General features: G+C 35.1%; 6 protein-coding genes across 7 annotated transcripts in view; 3 read left to right on the plus strand and 3 right to left on the minus strand.

Annotated features, from left to right (window-relative positions):
* The window catches only part of LOC100186704 (transcription factor SPT20 homolog), a 16,514-nt gene extending 4,504 nt beyond the window's left edge, over nt 1–12,010 (minus strand). The window contains exons 1-13 of the mRNA XM_002122227.4: nt 11,862–12,010; nt 11,025–11,168; nt 10,460–10,654; nt 9,914–10,063; nt 4,829–4,899; nt 4,498–4,629; nt 3,868–4,021; nt 3,271–3,390; nt 2,807–2,970; nt 2,235–2,331; nt 1,766–1,909; nt 1,297–1,457; nt 666–937 (exon numbers count right to left, since the gene is read on the minus strand). Of these exons, the coding sequence (XP_002122263.1) occupies nt 666–937; nt 1,297–1,457; nt 1,766–1,909; nt 2,235–2,331; nt 2,807–2,970; nt 3,271–3,390; nt 3,868–4,021; nt 4,498–4,629; nt 4,829–4,899; nt 9,914–10,063; nt 10,460–10,654; nt 11,025–11,168; nt 11,862–11,891 (1,834 nt within the window). The 5' untranslated portion in view covers nt 11,892–12,010. The remainder of the gene's footprint in view (nt 1–665; nt 938–1,296; nt 1,458–1,765; nt 1,910–2,234; nt 2,332–2,806; nt 2,971–3,270; nt 3,391–3,867; nt 4,022–4,497; nt 4,630–4,828; nt 4,900–9,913; nt 10,064–10,459; nt 10,655–11,024; nt 11,169–11,861) is intronic.
* LOC108951031 (leucine-rich repeat and immunoglobulin-like domain containing-NOGO receptor-interacting protein 4) lies at nt 4,906–9,907 on the plus strand. Its single transcript, XM_026840717.1, has 9 exons — nt 4,906–6,562; nt 6,746–6,913; nt 7,312–7,453; nt 7,823–7,991; nt 8,331–8,483; nt 8,541–8,780; nt 9,001–9,136; nt 9,462–9,587; nt 9,799–9,907. The coding sequence occupies exons 1-9, from the start codon at nt 5,965–5,967 to the stop codon at nt 9,861–9,863; spliced, it is 1,797 nt and encodes a 598-aa protein (XP_026696518.1). The 5' UTR covers nt 4,906–5,964; the 3' UTR covers nt 9,864–9,907.
* A 762-nt stretch (nt 12,011–12,772) lies between the features above and the next one.
* LOC100181995 (lysozyme 3-like) lies at nt 12,773–14,724 on the plus strand. The gene is made up of 6 exons (XM_002122299.5): nt 12,773–12,917; nt 13,235–13,369; nt 13,538–13,708; nt 13,934–14,061; nt 14,130–14,280; nt 14,471–14,724. The coding sequence occupies exons 1-6, from the start codon at nt 12,869–12,871 to the stop codon at nt 14,638–14,640; spliced, it is 804 nt and encodes a 267-aa protein (XP_002122335.1). The 5' UTR covers nt 12,773–12,868; the 3' UTR covers nt 14,641–14,724.
* Nucleotides 14,725–14,936: 212 nt separating this feature from the next.
* LOC100184362 (glutathione S-transferase omega-1) lies at nt 14,937–17,600 on the minus strand. Of its 2 annotated transcripts, XM_026840718.1 has the most exons (6): nt 17,498–17,600; nt 17,066–17,163; nt 16,744–16,852; nt 15,953–16,175; nt 15,118–15,540; nt 14,937–15,049 (listed from the first exon to the last, which is right to left on the minus strand). In XM_026840718.1, the coding sequence occupies exons 2-5, from the start codon at nt 17,109–17,111 to the stop codon at nt 15,166–15,168; spliced, it is 753 nt and encodes a 250-aa protein (XP_026696519.1). In that variant the 5' UTR covers nt 17,112–17,163; nt 17,498–17,600; the 3' UTR covers nt 14,937–15,049; nt 15,118–15,165. The 2 variants fall into 2 exon arrangements, with proteins under 2 accessions (XP_026696519.1, XP_002122693.1); XM_002122657.5 differs by having other exon boundaries at nt 14,937–15,540.
* Nucleotides 17,601–17,708: 108 nt separating this feature from the next.
* On the minus strand, nt 17,709–19,709 carry LOC100179669 (glutathione S-transferase omega-1-like). Its single transcript, XM_002122889.4, has 4 exons — nt 19,596–19,709; nt 19,342–19,450; nt 18,868–19,087; nt 17,709–18,486 (listed from the first exon to the last, which is right to left on the minus strand). The coding sequence occupies exons 1-4, from the start codon at nt 19,636–19,638 to the stop codon at nt 18,121–18,123; spliced, it is 738 nt and encodes a 245-aa protein (XP_002122925.1). The 5' UTR covers nt 19,639–19,709; the 3' UTR covers nt 17,709–18,120.
* Nucleotides 19,710–22,188: 2,479 nt separating this feature from the next.
* The window catches only part of LOC100177323 (pentapeptide repeat protein QnrB4), a 2,216-nt gene continuing 1,790 nt past the window's right edge, over nt 22,189–22,614 (plus strand). Inside the window, exon 1 of the mRNA XM_002123193.4 lies at nt 22,189–22,385. Within this exon, the coding sequence (XP_002123229.1) occupies nt 22,313–22,385 (73 nt within the window). The 5' untranslated portion in view covers nt 22,189–22,312. The remainder of the gene's footprint in view (nt 22,386–22,614) is intronic.

Below are 22,614 nucleotides of genomic sequence, written 5' to 3' on the forward strand. Positions count from 1 at the left end.
TTCCTTATGGCGCACTCTCAGAAGCTTAGCTTTATACAATGTCCGATTCCATATTTAAAAATTAACGAAACTATTACAATTTATAAATTTTACATGCCTGGCTACAGGTAAAATACGATAAAACAAAATATGAATTAAATTCGACCGTATTCATAACGAAAAATCTACTCGTCAATACAACGTTTTAACTTTGTACTTCTGGATCCTATAATGGTGTAGAAATCGAGTAAACCTTTGATGGCATGTGGCCAATAGCCGGTGCGTCGCCTTTTATATGCACTCGGCCGGCGTTGATTGACAGGTTTTTAATTAATTTCCCGGCTCGCAGATAACGCTACGATAGAACGATACCAATAGAAACGACGCTGGATATGCACCGGTTATACAATTTCATTTGTTTCACCGCAGTAAATTAGTTGAATGACGTCATCGAATATTCGGATTCGATCGAATATTAGACCCTAGATATTCGGATTCGTCGAATCCGAATAGTTTTGATCTCAGCCCATCCCTAGTTATGACATCATCACACAATAATGACATCATTACATCAATATACTGAATTATGACATCACTACACAATTATGACATCACTATACCCAGTTATGACATCACTATACCAAGTTATGACATCACACAGTTCTACAAACAGTTTAAACATCTACCTGTAGTAAATCCGGACTGTGTGGTGAAATTGAAAACATCTTGAGAATTTTGCCGACTTCGTTTTCCACTGGAAGGACCTGCTTCCTTGATCTGATACACACCACCGTCAGCGCCAGTTAGCAGGTTGAAAGTTTCGCCGTTCAGCGAGCTGAGGCGTTGACCCACTACTCGGGTACCGGGTATGGGGCTTTGCAGGGGTACGGGGGATGGGGCCGATATTGTTGGGGTTTGTTGGTGGGTTACTTGCCGGGGCAACGGGAACATAAAGGAACTGTAGAAGGGTTAGTGTCAGTTGATCAATAATGTAATATACAAACATAATTCAATGGTATACCATAATCTAGATCATTTTAGATACAAGATTTTTAATTTTTTTTGTATAGTTAATATAAACGTATAAACTAGATAAGACTGATCAGAGTAGTTTAAACTAAACATTTTGTTAAAAAACTTGCATTTCTTTAATTCATTAAATCCTGCTATGTAACTTCACACAGCGTACACCAAACCTAAACACTATAAAAAAATCCATTTTTGCCTATTTTTTGTCTTCATTGTAAGTTGTAACCGAAGAGAAGAATAAAAACAGCAGTATATGTAGGTAAGGTAGTAAATTAGCCATTTGTTTACCTCTGTGAAGAAGGCTGTAGGGTAATGGTGTTCAAAGTGGGCGTGGTGATTACTGGCTGCTGATTGGTTGAAGCAGTGGGTGGGGCTTGTGCAGGGAAGGTTGTGATTCGTTGAGGATTAATAGGTAGAGGTTGGATAGGTGCTGGCTTCGCAATGTTGTCCTAAAGTAAAATGTTGGTTCTATTGTGAGTTAACTGAATGATAAGGTTATAATACAAAACAAAAAATATTTTGATGGTAGAATGCTTATGAGTGGTAGAATGCTTATTTAAAAATTATTTTGAAATTTATTGAAAAATAACTTTTGTCTTTTATTACCAAATTATTACCAATTTATTTAGAATATTAGTTTTAAATATACTTAATTTGACACAGAGATGTTTTATATTTTAAATAGTGAATTTCTAAAGTGAGGCATACCATGGTATTTAGGATTCAGCGTACTTGAACAAGCTCTGTCACTACTTACATTCACTTTCAGTTTGTGCCAATGTTTTGCAGGTATATTGTTAATGGAACCAACTGAGTACAATGATTTATCTTGCTCAAGCTGCCAGGGTTGTTGCTGTAATGGGATCTGGTACTTGGCTGTGTTTTGCTGCAGTGGGCGACTCTGGACAAATAAAAATATTAGTTTTGTATTACAGTATGCAGTTAAGCCTAATAAATGTGCACTTTATAATCTCTTAAGGAATAATGTGTGAACACATGTTGCGTACCACATATACTTTACTTATTATTAGCCAGTAAATTGTGATGAAATATATATATAAATTGCACAAAGCTAAAAAAGTTCATTTTAGGCACAAACAGTAGTGGAACTATCCCTGGTTCCTGAATGTGAACTGCCTTCAGACCTCACCCATATAGAATGGAATGAGCACAGTGAGGTCCTATAATACAGCTTAAAGGGCACATATTAGGGGACATGTACATACCACAGTAACAGTAGCAGGTCTTCTACCATCCTCAGCAAATAATTCCTGGTATTGGAGAATGTATAAGTTTGCCCTGTGTTCGGTGCCAAGCGAGAATCTAAAAATGAACATTTGAGACAATCCTTAAAAACAGTACGTATGCTTAATCATGTAAATACTACTGTGTGTTCAGCTAAGGTTACTATTGACTACAGTTAAAGTGAAAAGTCAGCCAAAACATTTACAAAAACAACAAATCTTTTTTAGCCAAATTTTGACCAGAAATAATCCGGCATAGCCTATAAAATAGCTCAAATAAGTGATTGTACCAAGAAATTTCCAGGCTAGTTTTAATATGAACATAACAGCTTATATATATATGACATAATTGTGACAAGATTATTTTGTTTCTAAACTGACATACATGAAAATTAAGACAACTGTGTCATATATATTTTGGCTATTGTTTATACTAAAACAGACCAGAAGAATATAAAATATATGTCAGAAAAGCTGTTTTGAATTTATATCATGCATAACAGTATTTCATATACAAAAGTGTCATAGCAGCTTTGTTACATCAATGTTGTTACCTGCAACTGTTAGAAATGTCCCTTCCAGTTTCCCCTTGTATATATTTATTGGACTGCAACTTGCCAAAGTAATGCATATCAGAAGGACGTTGTAATATTTTAATAAGTGAATAAACATCACGATTTGCACCTTCAGATTTCAAATGGACTTGCTGCACCTCAAGCTACATTTCAAACAAGAAAGTAAGTTTAGACAAATCTACTTTTCAGCAATGTCGTTTGTAAAAATGGCAGAGTGTCATAGTTAATGAAATTAACAAAATAATGTCACTAAAAAAGTGCCATTGTTAATAAAATAACAAAAAATAATGTAACAACTAAAAAAGTGGTGTTGAAAAAGAAAGAAAAAAGAAAGTAATCTAACAAAGGTTTACCAGTGTAAAAATCTAGAATTAAATTGTCATTACAATGTAGATCATATTTGTGGTAAAAAGTTTATGTAAAATATGATATTAAGTTCTTACCAAGTCAGAGTCTGTGATAGAAGGTGGACGGGGAGTGAGAGCTTTTGCATAATTTCCAACTTCTATCTCACTGTTTGGTGGATCAAGGTCAAATGGAACTTTCCTCCAGGTATCTACAATCTGAATGGGAAATCAATGAAAGTGACTAAATATAACGCAATTACTCTTTCAAGATTAGAAACCATCTTTTTAACATGGATGTTCTGTTTCATACACATTATGCCAGCTTTCAAGTTGCCACATAGGCACATTTTTTGGAATTTTTCACATATGGCTGACAGTGTAGACAACCAATAAAGGACCATTGGGTTGGAGAAATTGCTATTAACTGTTAGGTAACTCACATAGGCACATACCCCCACAATGGTGGCAGTGTGGAGCTCAATATCTTAGATATCCTACTGCATACAATGTTTAACATTATATTTTATTTCTTTGGTCATGGCATCAACAGTCATCTTGGGCATTTCACTTTTAGGCACAGCGGTGTTGGGGTAATGGGCCAAATCTGGCCTAAATCCTGGGTCCTTAAAACCTTAATCATACAGAATAAAGAGAATATATAAAAAGTAAAAATCATATGTCTTAAAACCTCACGTTCTTAGGCAGCCTTATATCAGTAGCAGGAGGACTTTTTCTTGAAGATCGAAGTTTTTTCATGAAATCAAAAAGTTTCAGTGACTCAGGTGCTGGTCTTGTACTCTGCACCTTTCTTCTTTTTAAACCTAACAAACCATTGCGTCGTACACACCTGGATTTAAAACGAAGTCTGTTGTAAGAACCAAAAAAAATGAAAAATATCTTTATCATTTTTACATACATTGATAGAAAAAACGGTAACTAAAAACTGATATTGAACAGAATTGAGTTCAAAATGGTCATTTGTGTTATTGCTTGGGGTTAAATATTTGATTGAAATCGGTCAGTCAATTTTTTTCCAACCTTGTCTAAAGAATTTTGGAAGATCAAATGGAGTGACTTCTAAAGATTAAACAGGACTGCGGCCCTAAAAAATTGTGGCTATAAAAATAATGTTCTTCCAAACCAATAGTTTGCCATAGTTTCAGAATATTTTACTAGGCCAGTTCTCCACTGTGCACACAATTAAACATGGACAGTGACGTATGAAATGTATTTTACTGGACAAAATAAATGCCACATCCAGGATCTGAGAACCATTAGCAGTTAAAATTGTGAAAAAGTAAATTGTTGGTGGGTTTGTCTTACTGTTGAAAAGGTCTTGTTTTGAAGAATTTATTTCGAGCTTGCAGAATGTTTTTAACAATACCAACAGAGGGAGAAGGATCAAGACAGAGTGGTTCAGTTGTTCCTAATGTCAGATAGCTCTCCAAAGATAATCTACATTAAGAGACTATGTTACTATTTTGCAATATAACAATTTAAAAGTATTGCATATTGCTGTTGATTATTTACTTACTAAGTAACTTTTAAAAAATTCAATTAGGAATTGTTAAAATCAATTTTTGGTTTTTATTAACTTTAGTTAATGTGTAATTTTTTTTAACTTTAACAAACAAACAATAGAAAAAATGGTTACCTATCTTCTGCTGTCCATCGGAAAGATTTTGAAGTTTCATTCACAATGTTATTGGCATCACTCAGCAGTGTCTGTGGTGTAATAGATTCAAATCAAAACAAATATCATGTTATCTCTGTCATACTGTGGGGTTAAATAAGCGCAATACACAGCTTGAATAAGCATAATACTGTCTTTAAACAATCCATGACAGTTTAAAGAAGGATAAATTAGACCACTTGTCTCTTTATAACTTCACCAAATTATGTTTGTGTATTTAAGAATTTCGAGGAAAATAGAATTTTCTGGTAGAAAAAAACTACAATGACAAAGCTATTTTATTGTTTTTGAAATGATAGAGTACAATATAAGTTTACCATATTTATAGTGGATTTAGTAGCTTTTTATCTGCAACATGCTTGGTAAGAGATATTGAATAAGAAAGTTGTTTAGTTAATATCTTGTGACAATCAGGTTGTTGTCCAGTAAAAAAAACAAATTTTGCCAAATATATAATGGTCTTCCTCTATTGGACATTTTAATATACATTTTTACATGATATATGTTAGTAGCATATATATTTGCTTATGACATTTGCCAGCACTTTTGTTACATGGCACCGTACAAAAACAATAGTACTTATTATTTTCAAGTTTTCAAGTATCACATAACCACTCGAAAGGTTTTTCAGTTTATTGGATTAATATTCAAGTGTCAGAGCTACTTCTGGCTGAAAAAGGGAATCCAGATATTGGGTTTATGCCACAAACCACTGTATGGCTGCTACTGTGCCACAATGTGATGGCCTGTAACAACAAAACTTTAATCTTATTTGTTCATTTGTGGCTGGGCCGGACAATACACCACTTGTGGTATAGCTGGGAGAAATTGGATGTTTTCAAAGAATGTTCCCCCGTTTCTTATCGTAAGCTTACTTTGATATATATCAGTGGTCAAGCTAACACGGATGTACTGACCGTGTATTAAGTGTAAGTGGATTTAGACCAAGAGCATTTGAAAAGGGCTTCAATAGTTACTTATTATGCCCATTAAAGTGCACAGATTAACTTTTTTTATTTGAAATTGGTTAGATTTGTAAATGAACAAACAGTTTTATTAATTCAGACTTTAGGGAATAAAAAGATAGTAAAAGGGCAATGGCACTGAAAGACCACCAACAAAATGGGTCTGTATGTTTATGGAGTTTAGTGATGGTCATTTACTTAATAGTTCAAAGCAGATGGATTTCATTAACAGAAGCTGACACAATTCGATGTCCTTCTGTATGCTTGTGTGACAATAAAGAAAAGTTTGTAATGTGCCAAGAAAAAAACCTGTCTCATCTGCCTTTTCCATTACCGAGTGAGACACATATTTTGGGATTGTCCCAAAATCATTTCACTGGACTGACAAGCAGCATGTTTATTGATACTGGATTAGAAGAAAGTCTACAATCCTTGGTTCTGTATGATAACCGCATAGCTAGTATCGAACCTGGCAGTTTCTTGGGCTTACAAAAACTCTCTAATCTCTGGCTTTTTGGAAATCAGTTGACCACGCTTGAAAAGGGAACATTTGAAGGAATGAATAAGCTAGCAGAACTAGATTTAAGCAGGAATTACTTAGTGAATATTGAAGATGGTACGTTTGATGGTTTAAAAAAGTTGGAAGTGCTACATCTTTGGGGTAACAAACTGAAGACGCTGCACACAAATGCTTTCCAAGGACTGAACAGTCTTTCTAATCTCTCTTTAGGTAAAATAAGTATTTTTATAAACAATTAAAAATAAATGACCCTTATATAAGCATGACCTAAAAAAAAACTGAAACATTGGTCAAAAATAAACTGCTAACAGATCTTTAAATCAGCAAACTGTAAAGATAAAACAATAAACTCCAATTTAATGTGAATTTCTTTCTGCAAAATCTCGTTTTTAGGTGATAACAAGTTCGAAGCGGTTCCATCTAATGCATTCCCCCACCTTACCAATCTAAGCTCGCTGGAATTACTGAACCTTCCAATTGAGAAACTACAAGCGAGTGCATTCGTTGGTTTGAGCAATTTAAAAAGACTGCATATTGGAGACTGGCCACTCACACAAATAGGTAAAGTAATTTTAAAAGCTGACTGCTCTAATGAGTAGTCACCCAGTCAGTTAAGCCAGCTCCACAGTTTTAATAGTCTTAAAGTATTTTCCATCCAAGTGAATAAAGTTTTTTTGGTAAATTAATTTTATATAAAAGTGTTGCTACCATTTGACAAATTTAATCAGCAAAATCTACTACTATCACATCACAAACTTATATGGTTATTAGTCAAAGTATTTTTTAAAAACTGACAGATAAAGTATAATAGGGCATCTGGTACTACATGAACAATTAAGTGAAAGAGTTAATGTAGTTTTCTATAATTGAACCTGGTGGGCCAGAATAAACAGCTTTGTAGGATAAAAAATAGTAAGCTGTAGTGTGTATACAACGAATACACTGCATGTGCTTTTCAGATGAAGCAGCATTTGCAGGACTTGACAACTTACGTTATCTCTCATTATATCGATGTAATTTGATAAAAGTTCCCCAACCTCAACTTTCATTTCTACCACATCTCAAACATCTTGTTTTAAGCAACAACAAAAATATTAGAAGGTAGGAAATATTGTCATGAAGTATTTTAATACTCTCATGAATTCTGCAATTAAAATGCTAAAAAAATGTTTTTGCGTTACATAAACTGTTACGGCATGGTTTAAAATAAATCAATCTGTTCTACAGTCCAAAAATATATTTTTTTGGGGGCTTTCATTTATAATTTTGCTTTGATAAAAGGTTAGTAAACCTCCCCCCAATTTGAGTGGTGTTTACCCTGATAAACGTGAGCTAAAGAAATGGTAAAAAATTGGTCACAAACAAACTGCTACAAGATCTTTATCAAATTTAAGTTTACATTACAAAAAAATGAAATCAAATATTTTTTACACGTAATAGACAACATTGACAAATTTTTTTTTTTCTCAGTTTAAAGCGGGATGACTTCCAAGGGAATCTGGAATTAGAAGACCTTTTTTTATCCAACATTGGGCTTAGCACAATACATGAGAGTCCATTTCATTTGCTTACTTCAGTGAAGAATTTGGATTTGTCAGTGAATAAACTGTCTGTACTACCATCCCATGCATTCTTACAGGTATGTGCTTTTTAAAATTACCTGAAAATATTTAGCAACTATTTCTAACTACTTAAACCAGAGGCTAGATAGATCTATATACTTCATATTTAACTGGCTAATATATAAATAGGCCCAAGTTAGGTAAATGTACAGTAAACTGTAACTGTCTATTAATGGTTAATGTTTGATAAAATATGATAAAAAATAAGAACGACCATAAGAGAATATATAGTAAAGAGAAAAATGCCAATCTGTGCCAAAATCCATATCCCGGCCATTTCTCACTGAAGAACCTTACCTAACTCTTATAGAATAGAAGGGGAATGATACTTAAAAAGGAAATTATTTTCCTTTCAGATGGAGCATCTACATTCTCTAAATCTTTCCCACAATTCAATTCAAAGTCTGTCATATCCTCTGTTCATTCCACTAAGCGTGCTGAACAATGTGGACTTGCAGGGCAACCCACTGGTTTGTGACTGTGACATTAAATGGTTGAGATTGCTTCGGGTAAGCAGAAATGATATGGAAAAGTGATCAGTCTTTAAAATTTAACATTTTCCTTAGGAAATGCGAATAAAAGAGCAGTTCACACTGAAAGGCCAATGCAGTGACCCTTCTATACTGGCAGGGAAAGACATTATAACATTACAGACCAGCAAGTTCATTTGCCAAGCTCCAGTGTTTCATAAAAATAAAACGGTGATTGCAAGAATTGGCTCCAATGTATCGTTGTCATGCCAACCAGATGAAGGGGTGCCCACACCTAAGTCAATTTGGACAATAAAGCAGACAGACCACTCAACGGTAATATATATATTCTGACAGTTTTTTTAACCAATTCACAACGGTTTATAGGAGTCGCAAGGATGGGGGTTTATAATTTTTTAAATGTTCTTTATTTACTACCAAATGGGTAAACAAAATATAATAAAAAGCTGTCCCATCTTCCCCACCCTACCATAAATGAACAAAGGATAAATAATATTATAAAATTAAATTAAGCAGAAAAATTTTCCTTTGACAGCATCTAGTTACAAAGAAGGATGGAACGCTCTTCATAACCAAAGTAAAAACATCAGATTACGGTGCTTACACATGCGAGGCAAGCAATAAACTTGGAAGTGCTGATCTTACTGTGTTTCTAGTGGAGCATGTACCAGGTAAAGAAGTAAAGTTCATAGTTTATGCTGATTATGTAACTATTCTATCCGATATGGAATAATGTCAAATTTTAATTTAATTATTTAACTTTGTCAGACGTTAAAAAATTGTCTTAACATCACTTCAGAAAAAGGCTGAAATGAGTTAGACCTAAATTACCAAGACAAAAAATATAATTTTATAACACCAATATGTTCTCTAATTTGAGCTACAATATCTTAACCTGTTTCAAATTCTCAAGTTCCCTGTTACGGTGTAATTGGCTGTCTTCGTTATCAATATTATAAATAAATCAAATTTACCTATTTTGATTAATGTGTTTAGTTGCTCAAACAAGTGGTGGAGCAACAACTGGTATATTGGTGGGTCTTACTGTCATTGTTGTACTTGTATCAGTTGTTGTGTTGTACAGACGTTATGGTAAAGGAAAGTTTGGAAGTAGTTTATATGGTAAGTTTATTTATTTTTCTAATACATTAAGTGTATGTTTTTTAAGAATAAAGCAAGAGCAAAAAGGTGGGGAATATGTATTATTACAAATTTACAACTGATTTCATATATGACTGATTCTGATTCCACCCATAAACTGTTGACAGTAAAATCATTAAAAACAAAAATAATGCAGGTCATATATAAAGTAAACTAAAGCTACTATTTACAGATGCAATGTTAGGGGAAACAGAGAACCAGCGACTTTCCATGAAAGGTTTATCAAAAGGAGCATAACTGTCACCACAACTGCAATAATTAGATAATATATAAAAATAATGTCTAACCTGCTGGGTGGGCCGCAGAAGGACAAACTTTGTTTGAAAAGCATGAGGTCCGGCAGCAATTCTATAATCTCGAATCTCCGTTATTACACAACCAGAATAGAAAATATTCTTTTCCAAATTTTCGAAAGTTTTCATGAGTAGTGGGGGTATCTGTATTTATTGATGGTAATATATGAAGCAATGCATTTTGTATAGAGTATTATTATTATTTAAAAAGAGACTGTAATTATAGTGTTGATACTGATGTTCATTATTTTAACGTAAAACCATTATTTTATATGTGCTTGTATTCTGGTGGCAATAAATATATTTATAAAGCAACATGATTGGTTACTTACATGAACATGATACATTTATAATATATATATATATTTATATACACACACACATATATATATATATATTTAGCCTAAAAAAAGGCTGCAAAAACTTAGGTTGTAACCTGTAAGCTGATATAACGTGTATAAATTAGAACCCAGTTTATAGCTTCCAAAGTTGCCTAGCCATTAGATATAAATAAGTGATATATTTTCATTCTTGACTTACCTCTTCATTATCAATGTAGTCAAGCACATCATACTCAGTGTATGGAAGTTGAATAGTCTCCACATATTGTCCGTTACCACCACGTAGCATAACAGAATAACCACCATCAAGAGGAAATAGGTTCACAATTAATCGATTCAAACTTTTATCTTTTGTGCACAGAGTTTCAAGTGTGTTATGTGAGAAACAAGCTCTCTGTAAACGACATTGGTTGCTATTGGTTTGTCTAAATTCGTTAAAAAAAGAACAAATATATAATCGATTTAACAGCCTACAAAAAATATGTCAGTTCAATTTTATGGAAGGCTATGATTGTTCCTAAGAATTTTAAAATTAAAAATAATTGTCCCAAATTCCTTAAAAAAAGTCAATTCAATTTTATGTAAATCTATTTATATAATTGTTCTTAGGAACCTAAAAATTTAAACATTTTTCCATAATACTTAAAAGCCAATTTGACAAACGTTTCAGGGGCAATAACACGCAAAATGCTTCTGCCATCCAACAACAGAATTAATAACAAATAAATCTATCTATGTATAAATATGATCAACATTTTACGAACCTTGGTTATCGGTTCCTCACCATCATCATCTTCCTCTTCTTCCACAAAGACATCGTGAAGTTGGCTGTGGATCGATCTCCACTTAGATGAGGATGGGAGCGACTTCTTTCTTACTTCACATTGTTCCGCACGCTGGATGATGTACTGAAAACATACACTTAAATATGGTATACTTAAATATCATAGTTTACCTAAATAAGCTATGTTAAATATATATACATGACTAATTTTTGTGTGTTCCCTATGTTAAATATAAAATACTTGGTATATCAATTTGAATACATGGCATTGAATGGCAAATATCGAAGCAATTAAAATAGCCATAAAAGAGGGGTAGTAGTAACAAAAAAATAAAAACACAATAATGTGGGTAAAAACTTCAAGAAAAAAGTGGTAGATAAAACCAATAAAAAAACTACTACGAATGATTGACATATTCTGCGGTATTTTACTTATAGATCAGGTTGGTGGAAAGTGTTAGAGGTTGGTAGTTTACGGTATTTAATAAGGACTGAGAAGCAGGGGCCAGTGGTTATAGGAAGTAGAGCTTATTGGGTATACCGGTTAGTGGTTGATTGTTACGTTTAACGTTAACAAATAACGTGGAGGAGGATTCCTTACTAGCACCAACAACAAACAACAGCAATATTTATGTGTGCTTACTCTATGTTTATAAACAAAATAAATGGCACTAGTGAAGAATCTTCCGGTACATAACAGAATAGGCTGGTGGAAAGTGTGGTTGGTGGTTAGGTGTTGATGATTAGAGGGGTTAGTGGTTACTGGTTAGCAAATAAGGTAGGGGGGACTTTTCACTAGCATCAAATAAATATTTACCTGAGCATGCTGTGTGTGATCCGCTAACATTTCATCACTTTGTATTGTGTATTTTATTTAAGCCAAGAGGTTTTCTAAGTAAGTAAATCTTAACACTAAAACTGCTTTCAATTTAACTAAATCGTTGTAGCGAAAACTTTGGGGGATTCCCCATATTCATATCACCATAGTTTATTTTACGGAGGGCGCCATGGTTTAACTTTTTCATGTTTAGAATGGGGAGTAATGAAATAAGCAGTAGTACATGAATATACGTTATCTAACAAATTTAGAAAGCTTTACAACCGTGCCGTGATAAGGAATGTCGTTATAATACGGATTTCTGTTTCATACACTTCGTGTCTATGAATCATGTACGTATGTAAATTTAAGGTTGATTGTTTTTGTGTTTGGTCCTTTGTATGGCTGACAGTTTAGAGAAATGTCCTAACCATAGATGCCCACGAAAAACTAACAGCAAGGTGTTTATTTTCGGCGTCGTTGCGCGTTTAGGTGTAACGGGTTTAAAGCTCGTCACTGCCATTGTGGACGTGTGTCCTTGGGAAAACACTTAACGGCAATTGCACTATCCGAGTGGTAACACCAGTGTTTTAACAACTGCAATTGATCTGCGATGCGAGGATAAGACAAGTTACATTTATTCGATCATTTAATCAAGTATTTTTCGCTTATGATGCCACCGTTGGGCCTATGGAATAATGAGATTGATAGCTAGGTAATTACTTTACTGCAGCATTGAAGTTGTTTGCTTCCTCAAAGACCGACAACTCTGTTGCTCGTGGCGTGTGTACATTACCCACCTAATACTAATCTATCAACACAAGGCTAATCTTGTCAAGGAGCTTGTTTATTGACCTTTCTGAACTATTCGTATTTATACAAGTGTTGTTTCTCATCAGTTAAATATAGCTGCGAGATAAAAAGGTGTGTATAAAACAGAATTCTTTGCCAGTTTTAGGTTTATTTAACTATCTTAGGCACCTATTGTAGTAAGTAGTCAAGAAAACATGGTTCATTACGTCGTATTACTTTTCTTTCTCGTTGCTACCGTGGCAGGTAAGAAGTGACCGTAGAAATCTGCATTTGATTAAGATGTATAGCATAGGATGGGGGGAGACGGAACACCTTTGGAACATGATATCCAAATATTCTGATCGTGTTGTAAACAGTTATTAGCGGTCTATTGGAGTCGTGAGGATATGGTTTTCTAATTTTAAACGTTTTTTGCTTACTATCAAATGGGACGAAAAAATAAAATGAAAAGGTGTCAAATCTTCCCCCACCATGCTGTATATAGGCCTACTTTGGCGCTGTTGAAATTAAATCAGTTGTTTTCGTCCAAAAAAATGCAAATTTTTCTGTTGTTGTTACAGCGTCGGATTATCGATGCACGAATCAAGGAGGTAGCTGTGTGGATTACAGATACTACGTTTGCAATGGCGGAGTCGAAAATGGACTTTGCGATGGAGACTCAAACCGCCGATGCTGCCTTGAATGCGATAATTCGTGTAAGATCAATGTTATTTTATCAATGGGTTATTTAATTTTTTACTCTGTAATATCAGCCACATTTTCAATTGCAATGAAAATTTGTCTATACTGCGTTATACTGGATTTGACGGAGTAAAATACTTAAAGGCGTTCGTGTAATTTATCTTTTCGAAACTTTACCATAGGTCAAAGCGATGTAAATAACTGGGAATCCTGCTGCGACTCTGCTTGCACGTCGATTAGTGGATCTTGTCAGGACAACTCGAACTATTGCGATGGAAGTTACTCTAGTGGGAAATGCGGTGGACCGAGTGACAGACAATGCTGCTCGAAATCAACGGGCGGAAGCAGTGGAAGTAAAAAACTTAGTTTAAAAAAAAACTTAGTTTAAACAGCGTTTATTATTTCTTCAAATACGATATTATTTATTTTAAACCAAGAAGACGTTAAAACAGCAAACACTATACAGTCGTAAAACACGCTGTGGCTAAAAATGCGGCGTAAGGATTAGGAGTCAAAAATCACCGCTGATGTATTGTTAAACTAAGTTTTGTTGGTTGTTCCAACCTTCTATATTTTAGGCTGCAGCTTGTTGACCTATTCGACTTCATCTGTGAAAGGCTACAACGGACTTACTATAGAAATTGAACCTGGGTTTAAATCCTCTATGGATTCTATATCATCATATGCTTCAAGCTGTGGTGTTACGGTTGGTATCGACCTCAAACTAGAAAGTTGTTTTGCATTGAAATTTAAACGAAAATTTGTACTTTTCAGGTGTGGGTAACTCACGCATTCAGATACGAAGGACAAGACTTAGGTGGAACTGTAGTACCACCCGCGTCTAACTCAAACCACTTGGTAGGACATGCCATTGACATGAACTTGGACACTCCAAGCGGGTGGTGCAACGGCGACTGTTTATACGGTATAAATACTTTATATAGTTTTTTTGTATATGTTCACAGTTTGTATATAGAGTTGTTGCGGCGACTGTTTATACGGTTCAACCTAAGTCTATTATTTTGTTTAAGTTGATTTTTGTAAATGCACGCAGTTTATTTCGAACATTCCAGCGGCACATGAATACGTGTTTTATCTTACTTTTTAATATTTAGCCGGATATAACTCCAATGCTGAATGCTTCTTGAACAAAGTCATGAATGGTGGTCTCAGGTGGGGTGGGGTATGGTATCCAACAGATCCCGTTCACATCGATGATGGTTTGAATGTTTACTCACCAAATACATGGAATGACTTGTACTACGACTTACAAGGGAATTGCTAAGCGCCCTGGTTAAAGAATTCTGATAAAATTTGTTAAGTAATTAAATTTAATTTGAGACGAAATAAAATAAATGCCTAATGAAAATGTAAAATACATTGTATGTTTCGAATCATCTCGCGCTGCGTAACAGAACAAATCGGGACTTACAGTCATACAAGAACTCGCCTATATAAAAAAGAATGCAACATGTTGAAATTTTTGACTATATACTGTCGTATGTACTCAAACAATAGTGAAAACAAAATAGTTTTATCGGTTTTCCCAGCTATATCTCGTCTACAAAACAGATGTTAAAATAGAAGAAATATAAACGTTTATTTTTTCAATTAGCATAAAAAACGTTCTGTACTAATATTGCCAATGAATTATTCCTTAGACATTGTTATAATAGTTATGTACTAATACACGCAGATGTTAGTAAATAATGAAAATAAACCGTTTTATTTTTACTTTCGAATCGTGTTTTAACTTTCACAATAATATTATATTATATATATAGTAAACACAACAATGCGAAAATTATAGCTATTCAGCTACAGGTCCAATATCGTAAGCGCCGACGTCGCCCGTCACATATTTCTTAATAAACTCTAGATGCAGCTCGTTCGAGAATCGACACGACTTCACAGCTTCGTCTTCTTGCATGGCATCAAAATATGCTTTTACTCTTGGTATTTGTTTTAAATCCACTGGGACAATAGCGTTGATGCGTTCAAGGTGCGGGTAAAGAAGGTAATCGGTTAACCCAGGTTGGGACCCACATATGTAAGGTGTTCCATTGTTTTCCAAGAATGTGGCCGTTTTTTCTAGGCCTTCTTTCACCAGGGCGCAGAATGCATCTTTCGCTTCCTGATCATTATTTTTGAGTTCTCTGGCGTATTTGTAGTAATTGACAACGCACTGAAAAATTATGATTGAGTATTCATTATTGATAATTTGCATGTATATATATATAGTAGAGTGGGGGAAGATGGGACACCATTAACACATAATATCCAAACATCCTGATTGTATTTTAAACAATTAACATTGGTCTATGGGAGTCGTGAGGATACGGTTTTATATTTCTTTGAATAATCTTTGTTTACTACTTAATGGAACGAGAAAATAAAGATAAAAAGTGTCCAATGTCCCCCCACCCTACTCTATGTTGTTATATAAATGCGGTTATCTTTTGAAAATGCAAAATTTGGTTTCACCATCTAAACGCTAAATTTTGGACGGGTTCGACGCATGGTAAACAGCAGCTACTCAATTTACTTTGATCAAAGTAAAGATTTTACTCAACTCAGGTAGCAATATTTCAACTCACATTATTGCCCCAATATACCAGGAACATTTTTTCTTTAGCGGATTTCAACGCATTTGTTGTACATAGCTTTCGCCCAGGATAAACCGCATCGACGTATTCTGAGACGATATCCGATTCATAGATCACAACATCATCTATCTCGATAGTGGGAACTTTACCCATTGGGTTCTTGGTAAAGTACCATTTCGGTTTGCTCAGTAAGTTGATGTTAATAGTTTCGTGCCTTCAAATGCAAAGCAATAGAATGCATTTTTTTCCTAAACTTATGAAGGTAAAAATAAAATACTGTGCCAAAGTCATTGTTGCAACTACGTTATTACCTTTTTTTATTCTTTATGGGTGAGGTCATTGTCAAGGACCTATGATTTAGGCCAGATTTGGCCCACTACCCTAACACCCGGAAGGCCTATTAAATCCTTTGTGTGACCGGTGCCGCGACACCGCATCGCACTTAGACGCGTATTTTTTGCATCATTTTTTTATCCTCATGTGCTTACGAGGTAACACTTGTTTTTGATATAGCTTTTGTTTTTGATATAGCTTAAAATTTGGACAATTCATTGGTGACTGCTGGGTTGGAGCAATGTCCGTTAAGTGTGTTGCCCAAGGACACGTACGCCAATCAGTGTTTGTACCGCCGTCGAGCATCGTACCGGCGACACTTTGGTTTCGATGCAGTCGCCTGAACCACTGACCCACGGCGCCGGACAAAAAAAATTACTTACACCGTTTTTACACGAATTGCTAAATTGTTTACCGAAGCTAAAGTAATTCCTTAATTGTTTACTTACGCGACTCCTTTGGCAGCAAGAACCAATTTGAGACGTTGAACATACGGACAGAATTTCATTCCGTAAACTCGCAACACACCTTTCGCTGGTGGTGTAGGTTCTGCCGAACCTAGAAGGCGTAAAAATGTCACAATAATGACAACCGGAAAGAACAGACTTCCCTACAGCTCTTTAATGCACATTTATTTATGTTTAAATAATACATTTTGTATACCGGCGTTTCTTGTTACATTCTCAAACAGAACTGATAGTGTTACGGTTGAGTGCACTCAGCTCGCTGTAATTAAGCCTATGCCACCGTCTGGTCTAAGTTGTAACTTACATTCTTTTTGGTGAACTGAGTTACTCATGCCACTTCCTTGAATCATTTTGCTTTTTGTTTGATGTTGAATTAGATAAACCTTATTACTTCAATTGGATCTATAAAAATAAAATGCGTATTTAAAAACGAAAGCGTCAGCATACTTTGTCATAAAACAACACTTTCTCTCAACGGCACCACGTATCAGGCATGACACTGCATATCCTTAAACTGCATACAGCGACTTCCGGTTTATCGAAGCTAACAATGTTGCCTACAAACAAATGCGTATTTTCAACCATCTATCGCTATGAGATTGTAAAACTAATTTGCTAGATAAAAGAGCATTCTCTAAAACAAACAATTACGATATACCATATACTGTTCGCACAAATGCATTTATAACCTACAATCTATAGAATAGACCCTAGGCAAAAACTAAAACTAACTTACTTCACAGACGACAGGCAGCTGACTGATTCATTGAAGCACGCGCACTGTTTAAAGGCAATCATTACTCAGCAGTTTCTGTGCTTCGTAAAATTTCCTCGAGCCACCGAGAGCACACACACTCACAACGAGACGTAATGAATAGTCAACAAAGCGTACTGAAAACAGCGTTTTACCAAAGATCATTCACCTGCTCGCTTTGCAACTGCAAGGAAGTGTTTCGGCATTTGGTTTATTGGCGCACTTCGCAATTATTGATATTACACTTTTAGTAATAAGATTGCAACCAGAATGACATTCTACCATCTTAGCTTTGCACATACCAAAACCTGAATAATATGAGTTCACGGTACGTTTACAGATTACGCATGCATAGTAGGGTGGGGAAAAACGGGACACGTTTAGTAAATAATATTCAAACATGTTGACCGAGTTTTAAACAATTAATAACAGTCTATGAAAGTCGCTAGGATACAGGTTTAAAATTCTTGATTTTTTGTTTTCTACCAAATGGGACGAGAAAATAGAATGAAACGGTGTCTCATCTTCTCCCAACATACTATATACATTTAGTGATATAATTATTATATACAAGATTTTGTACAGAATGCTTTTCAGACGTGCGTCTATTTCCCAACCCCGATATCGCACGCGTCAATGTCGCCAGCACAAGCTCTGTGAATGAAATCTCGGTGCTGCTCGTCCGAAATACGGCAAGCCTGTACTGCTGGATCATCCTGCATCTTATCGTAGTAAGCTTTCACATGGTCAAACTGGGTGATAACTAGTGGAATCAGGGCACCAATCCTTTCCAAATGTGGGTATAATATGTAATCTGTTAATCCAGGCTCCGACCCGCAGATAAACGGCCCTTCATTCTCCTTTAGATATTTCTCCACCTTCTCAAACCCTTCCTTCACTTTCATGGGTCCAATAATCTTGTCGTTGTTGTCGTCTTTCCCAAAGGCATAGTTATGGTAACCAGTAATTGACTAAAACAGAAGACAGCATGAAAATTAAAATATATTACCCTAAAAGGATGGCAATACAATCGATCCCGCTTAATTGAAACACATCTGGACCAAGCCAAACTTCTCCGATAAGCGGTTATACGGATCCTAAAAATACCATATAACACTGATTATATAGTAGGGTGGGGAAGATGGGACACCTTTAGCTCATAATATCTAAATATCCTGATCGTGTTTTAAAGAATTACCAACTTTATTTAGGAGTCGTGAGTATAAGTCATATAGTTGTTTGAATGTTCTTTTAAATATGATATAAAGAGAAAGCTGTCCCATTTCTCCCCACTACCACAAATCTAAAAAATATTAAGTATTAATAATTATGTATAAAAAAACTTAATTTACTTTCGCCCATTGTTCAAGCAGCATCTTCTCATGCGCAGCTTTTAGTGGGTCAGTGGTAACAAGCTGTTTTCCAGGGTACATAGCATCCACGTATGCTGATGCCACGTCCGATCCCATTACCAAATTACCATTCTGTTCGAGCGTCGGAATTTTTCCTTCGGGATCCCGTTTAAAATACCAGCTCGGTTTACTTTGCAGATTGATGTTTATTATTTCATAGCTGTTAAAAAATGTCAAATGATTTTGTTAAATATAGTACTGTGGGGTAAGGTGGGATACTGTTAGCATTCAAATCCCATATATTTCCCAATCTTGTAAAAAACACGTAACGTTTAGAGGTTATATAATTCTGTGAATATTACTTGTTTACTACCAAATAGGACAAAAAACGAAAATGAAAACATGACCCATCTTACCCCACCTATTCCGTATTACAATTAAAGCAAAGCGAATCATTTCATCAGTATAACTCACTCGACGCCTTTTGCAGCAAGAACAAGTTTCAAGCGATGAGTAAATGGACAGAACTTCATTCCATAAACCCTCACCACGTCATTCTCGGCCGCTTCCGGGTCCTTCGAGTCTAAAAATACAATGGTTGTATCTAATGTGTACAGAATTGCGCATGTGTATATTTTCGAGTTTGCAAATGTGTGTACAAATTATCTGTCCATGTACATTTGCGTATGTGTACTTACGTAAATAATAAACTAACGTAAAAAAATTACCCTGTCTCAAGTGCTTCGAGTTTCCACCTTTTTCAGCGACCATGATGTTTACAATGTTATTCTGTACGCAAACTTATCAGCTTTCAGCAATCTAAAATATACAACTTTCTATATTAAGATTGTCAAATCTGCAATGTCTATTACAGACTGTATAGTTCTATGTATCGTTAAACCACTCATGAGACTCAGCCCAAACGTGACCGGTCTGTCTAAGAATATCAAAAGTTCGTGAAACAGCAGAAATGCTTTGTCACTCTGATATTTTTGCCACAGTCGTACTTTAACAAAAATCTACCGCTAATGGTTGCGCTTCTTGTTATATAATCACTTCCTGTAATAGGAAATATCTTGTTCTACAAGCGTGCCTTCAAATATGGTCACAAAACGGTTCATAACAAACACCCACGGCTTGTTTATGAACGTGACGTATCCGGGGAATACCCTTAGTTAAACAAACCATGGCAAACAAACGGGTACGATATCCGATGAGGAGGTTTATGCTCATATTTGGAAATATCTCCCTATACGGAAATCATGCGTTAGAAGCGGGTGGACCATTTAACGTTCAGGCAATTGGCAGCGTTTGTTAAAAAGATGTGGCTGAACTATCTTGGTTGAAAGCACTTGAAACATATGTACAAACGCGTAGAGGAGAAGAAAAACAAGTTTGATCGTACAAAGAAATTGCAAGTCATGATGACACAATGGTTTTCTGCAACCATTTTCATATTAACTGCGGTTGAGTTATGTTGCGTAATTCAATCGTTTACTGTTGTTGCCTTAAATATATTGCTCACACATCATACATACACCAGCAAAAAATAAAATATAGTAGGGTGGGGTAAGATGGGACACTTTTTGTTCTGTATTTTCTTCCAATTTGGAAGTAATCAATTATACAACCATATCCTCGCGACTACCATATAGACCGTTGTTAATTGTTTAAAATACGATCAACAGGATATTTGTATATCATGTGTTAATGCTGTCGCATCTTCCCCCACCCTAAAATTTACATACCCCAAAGCTTTTACGTAAGTGTATGTGCAGTAAAATCACCACAATTCAATACTGTGCGAACCGCGTATAAATACACGACAAAAATCTATCAACACATAATCCACTACCGTGCGCATATTTTCTTGATCCTATGCATGTTAATCACAGGCCCCGCTATGTATTAATTATTACCCGCAGTAAAAACGGTAATTGCTCACTACTTAGGCGATGAGAAACATTAAAATTAGTTTTAAATGTCTATATAAAACCAATGTTTTAATCGTAACCAATACTTTAGATTTGAAAATAGGTCTGTAAAGCGGAAACTGTAATAGGAACAAAAGAAAATGCGCAATAATTGGACGATACAGGTTTATAGACACACGTAAACAAAGAAAGTTTAAAAAAGCATCGAAACATCATATGCTTGCCTGATTTGGTCAACCAGCATTCTAAGACATTTCCGTATATGGGCAAAAAATTGAAACGAACAAATAGTGATTACTTACCTAGTTCCAACTGAGAGATGACGATGTTCAATAATTTATATTTTGTTTGCCAACTGCGGTTCAAGTAATATTTGCCAAACTGAGACAAAAACGAAAAAAAATCGCAACGCATAATCTTTGCAAAGAAACCGATATACATGACACGCAAAGAATCGACCATCTATACGTATTGCATTACATAATTATCTTTAAGTAATAGAAACTATATGAAAAACTATTTACATGGCTATTCCATGCAATGCTGGTTTAATTACATTTTTTTAGTCAAAGTATATACGTGATGCAATCAGTTTAACATTAAAGCAAACATGTAATCAAATGCGAAAACCATCTGTTCGTGGTTAAGTTTCTTGTTATGTGGTAATTTACCTTACAACAGCAACTGCGTGATGTGGAATAACTTACGAAATTTAATCATATAATAACAGGTTTAGTGGGTCGAACGAAATCGGCGCTACTCATACCATACAATTGATCCCTGTTGGTCAAAGTATTATTAAAGTAAAATTGTACGGTGTATCGTGTATGGCCGTGTATATATACCTTGTAATAGGCGTATCACGCCAACGGCTATACTGCAGCATTTTTAAAAAAAATAAAAATTGCTTTACGGCTTACGCCTTACAGCATATGTATATATATATACTGGTGAATAATGTCCGTTGTAAAACGATGATATAGTATAGGGTGGGGGAAGATAGGACACCTTTTCATACTATATTTTCTCGTCCCATTCGGCAGTAAAAAAACATTTAATGATTTATAAAACCGTTCTTCGTGACTTCCTTATACCGTTGTTAATTGTTTAAAACACGATCAAGATATTCGGATGATATGTGCTAGTCCCGTCTTCCCCACCATACTACATGTGTGTAACAAGAAGTACTGGTGTATAATTTGCGTTGCAAAACGATTATATTCTACACAGACTTCGTAATATAATATAAACGTGCTTAACACGTTGAAGTATCGGCGGTCGAATTATATTACGTGTCTCGCGTCGTAGAGACGTATCCGATTGACACGCCCGTTTAACAAAAATGAAAACGTATCATTTCCACTCATTTTGCTGCGGGGCACTACAAACCCACCCTGCCACTATAGGCTATATAAAAAAGTGTCTGCTTGTAGGATAACTCTTGTGTGAAGGTAGCGTCGCAGCATCTGGTCATTTTTTGCAATTTCATTTTAAAATATTTAAGTTTCATAATGGAAACAACCAAAGTGATGTTTCAAGTGGTCGTGTTAATGTTTGCAGTGGTCTCTCAAGTATCAACTGCAGGTATGTGTGTTATATAATATTAAATATACTAAACCGTGTACACACGATAAAAATGTATGTATGTACGTTGTCATTTGTTTATAGCGTTAGTAATGAATTTTATAAGGTATTTTATACCATTTAACCTCAAAAAGCAAATCGGATATTATATATAGTGGGGTGGGGGAAGATGGGACACCTGGAATACAAAATATCCAAATAGCCTGATCGTATACAAAACAATCAGCAA

This window comes from Ciona intestinalis, chromosome 2 (genome assembly GCF_000224145.3).
Source record: "Ciona intestinalis chromosome 2, KH, whole genome shotgun sequence".
In the NCBI taxonomy this organism is placed as follows: Eukaryota; Metazoa; Chordata; class Ascidiacea; order Phlebobranchia; family Cionidae; genus Ciona; species Ciona intestinalis.

Bases quoted from the DNA above. Each gene is read 5' to 3' on its own strand.
- LOC108951031 (XM_026840717.1), top strand. From the start codon at position 5,965: ATGGCACTGAAAGACCACCAACAAAATGGGTCTGTATGTTTATGGAGT. The intron at 7,454-7,822 runs GTAGGAAATATT...TTTTTTTCTCAG, and splicing joins AACAACAAAAATATTAGAAG to TTTAAAGCGGGATGACTTCC. The intron at 9,588-9,798 runs GTAAGTTTATTT...TACTATTTACAG, and splicing joins GTTTGGAAGTAGTTTATATG to ATGCAATGTTAGGGGAAACA.
- LOC100181995 (XM_002122299.5), top strand. From the start codon at position 12,869: ATGGTTCATTACGTCGTATTACTTTTCTTTCTCGTTGCTACCGTGGCA. The intron at 13,370-13,537 runs GTAAGATCAATG...ACTTTACCATAG, and splicing joins CCTTGAATGCGATAATTCGT to GTCAAAGCGATGTAAATAAC. The intron at 14,062-14,129 runs GTTGGTATCGAC...TGTACTTTTCAG, and splicing joins CTTCAAGCTGTGGTGTTACG to GTGTGGGTAACTCACGCATT.
- LOC100184362 (XM_026840718.1), bottom strand. From the start codon at position 17,111: ATGATTCAAGGAAGTGGCATGAGTAACTCAGTTCACCAAAAAGAAT. The intron at 16,176-16,743 runs GTAAGTAAACAA...TTGCATTTGAAG, and splicing joins CTTGCTGCCAAAGGAGTCGC to GCACGAAACTATTAACATCA. The intron at 15,541-15,952 runs GTGAGTTGAAAT...ATAATTTTTCAG, and splicing joins TGGTATATTGGGGCAATAAT to TGCGTTGTCAATTACTACAA.
- LOC100179669 (XM_002122889.4), bottom strand. From the start codon at position 19,638: ATGGTCGCTGAAAAAGGTGGAAACTCGAAGCACTTGAGACAGG. The intron at 19,451-19,595 runs GTAATTTTTTTA...TTGTATTTTTAG, and splicing joins CTCGAAGCACTTGAGACAGG to ACTCGAAGGACCCGGAAGCG. The intron at 19,088-19,341 runs GTGAGTTATACT...ATTTTTTAACAG, and splicing joins CTTGCTGCAAAAGGCGTCGA to CTATGAAATAATAAACATCA.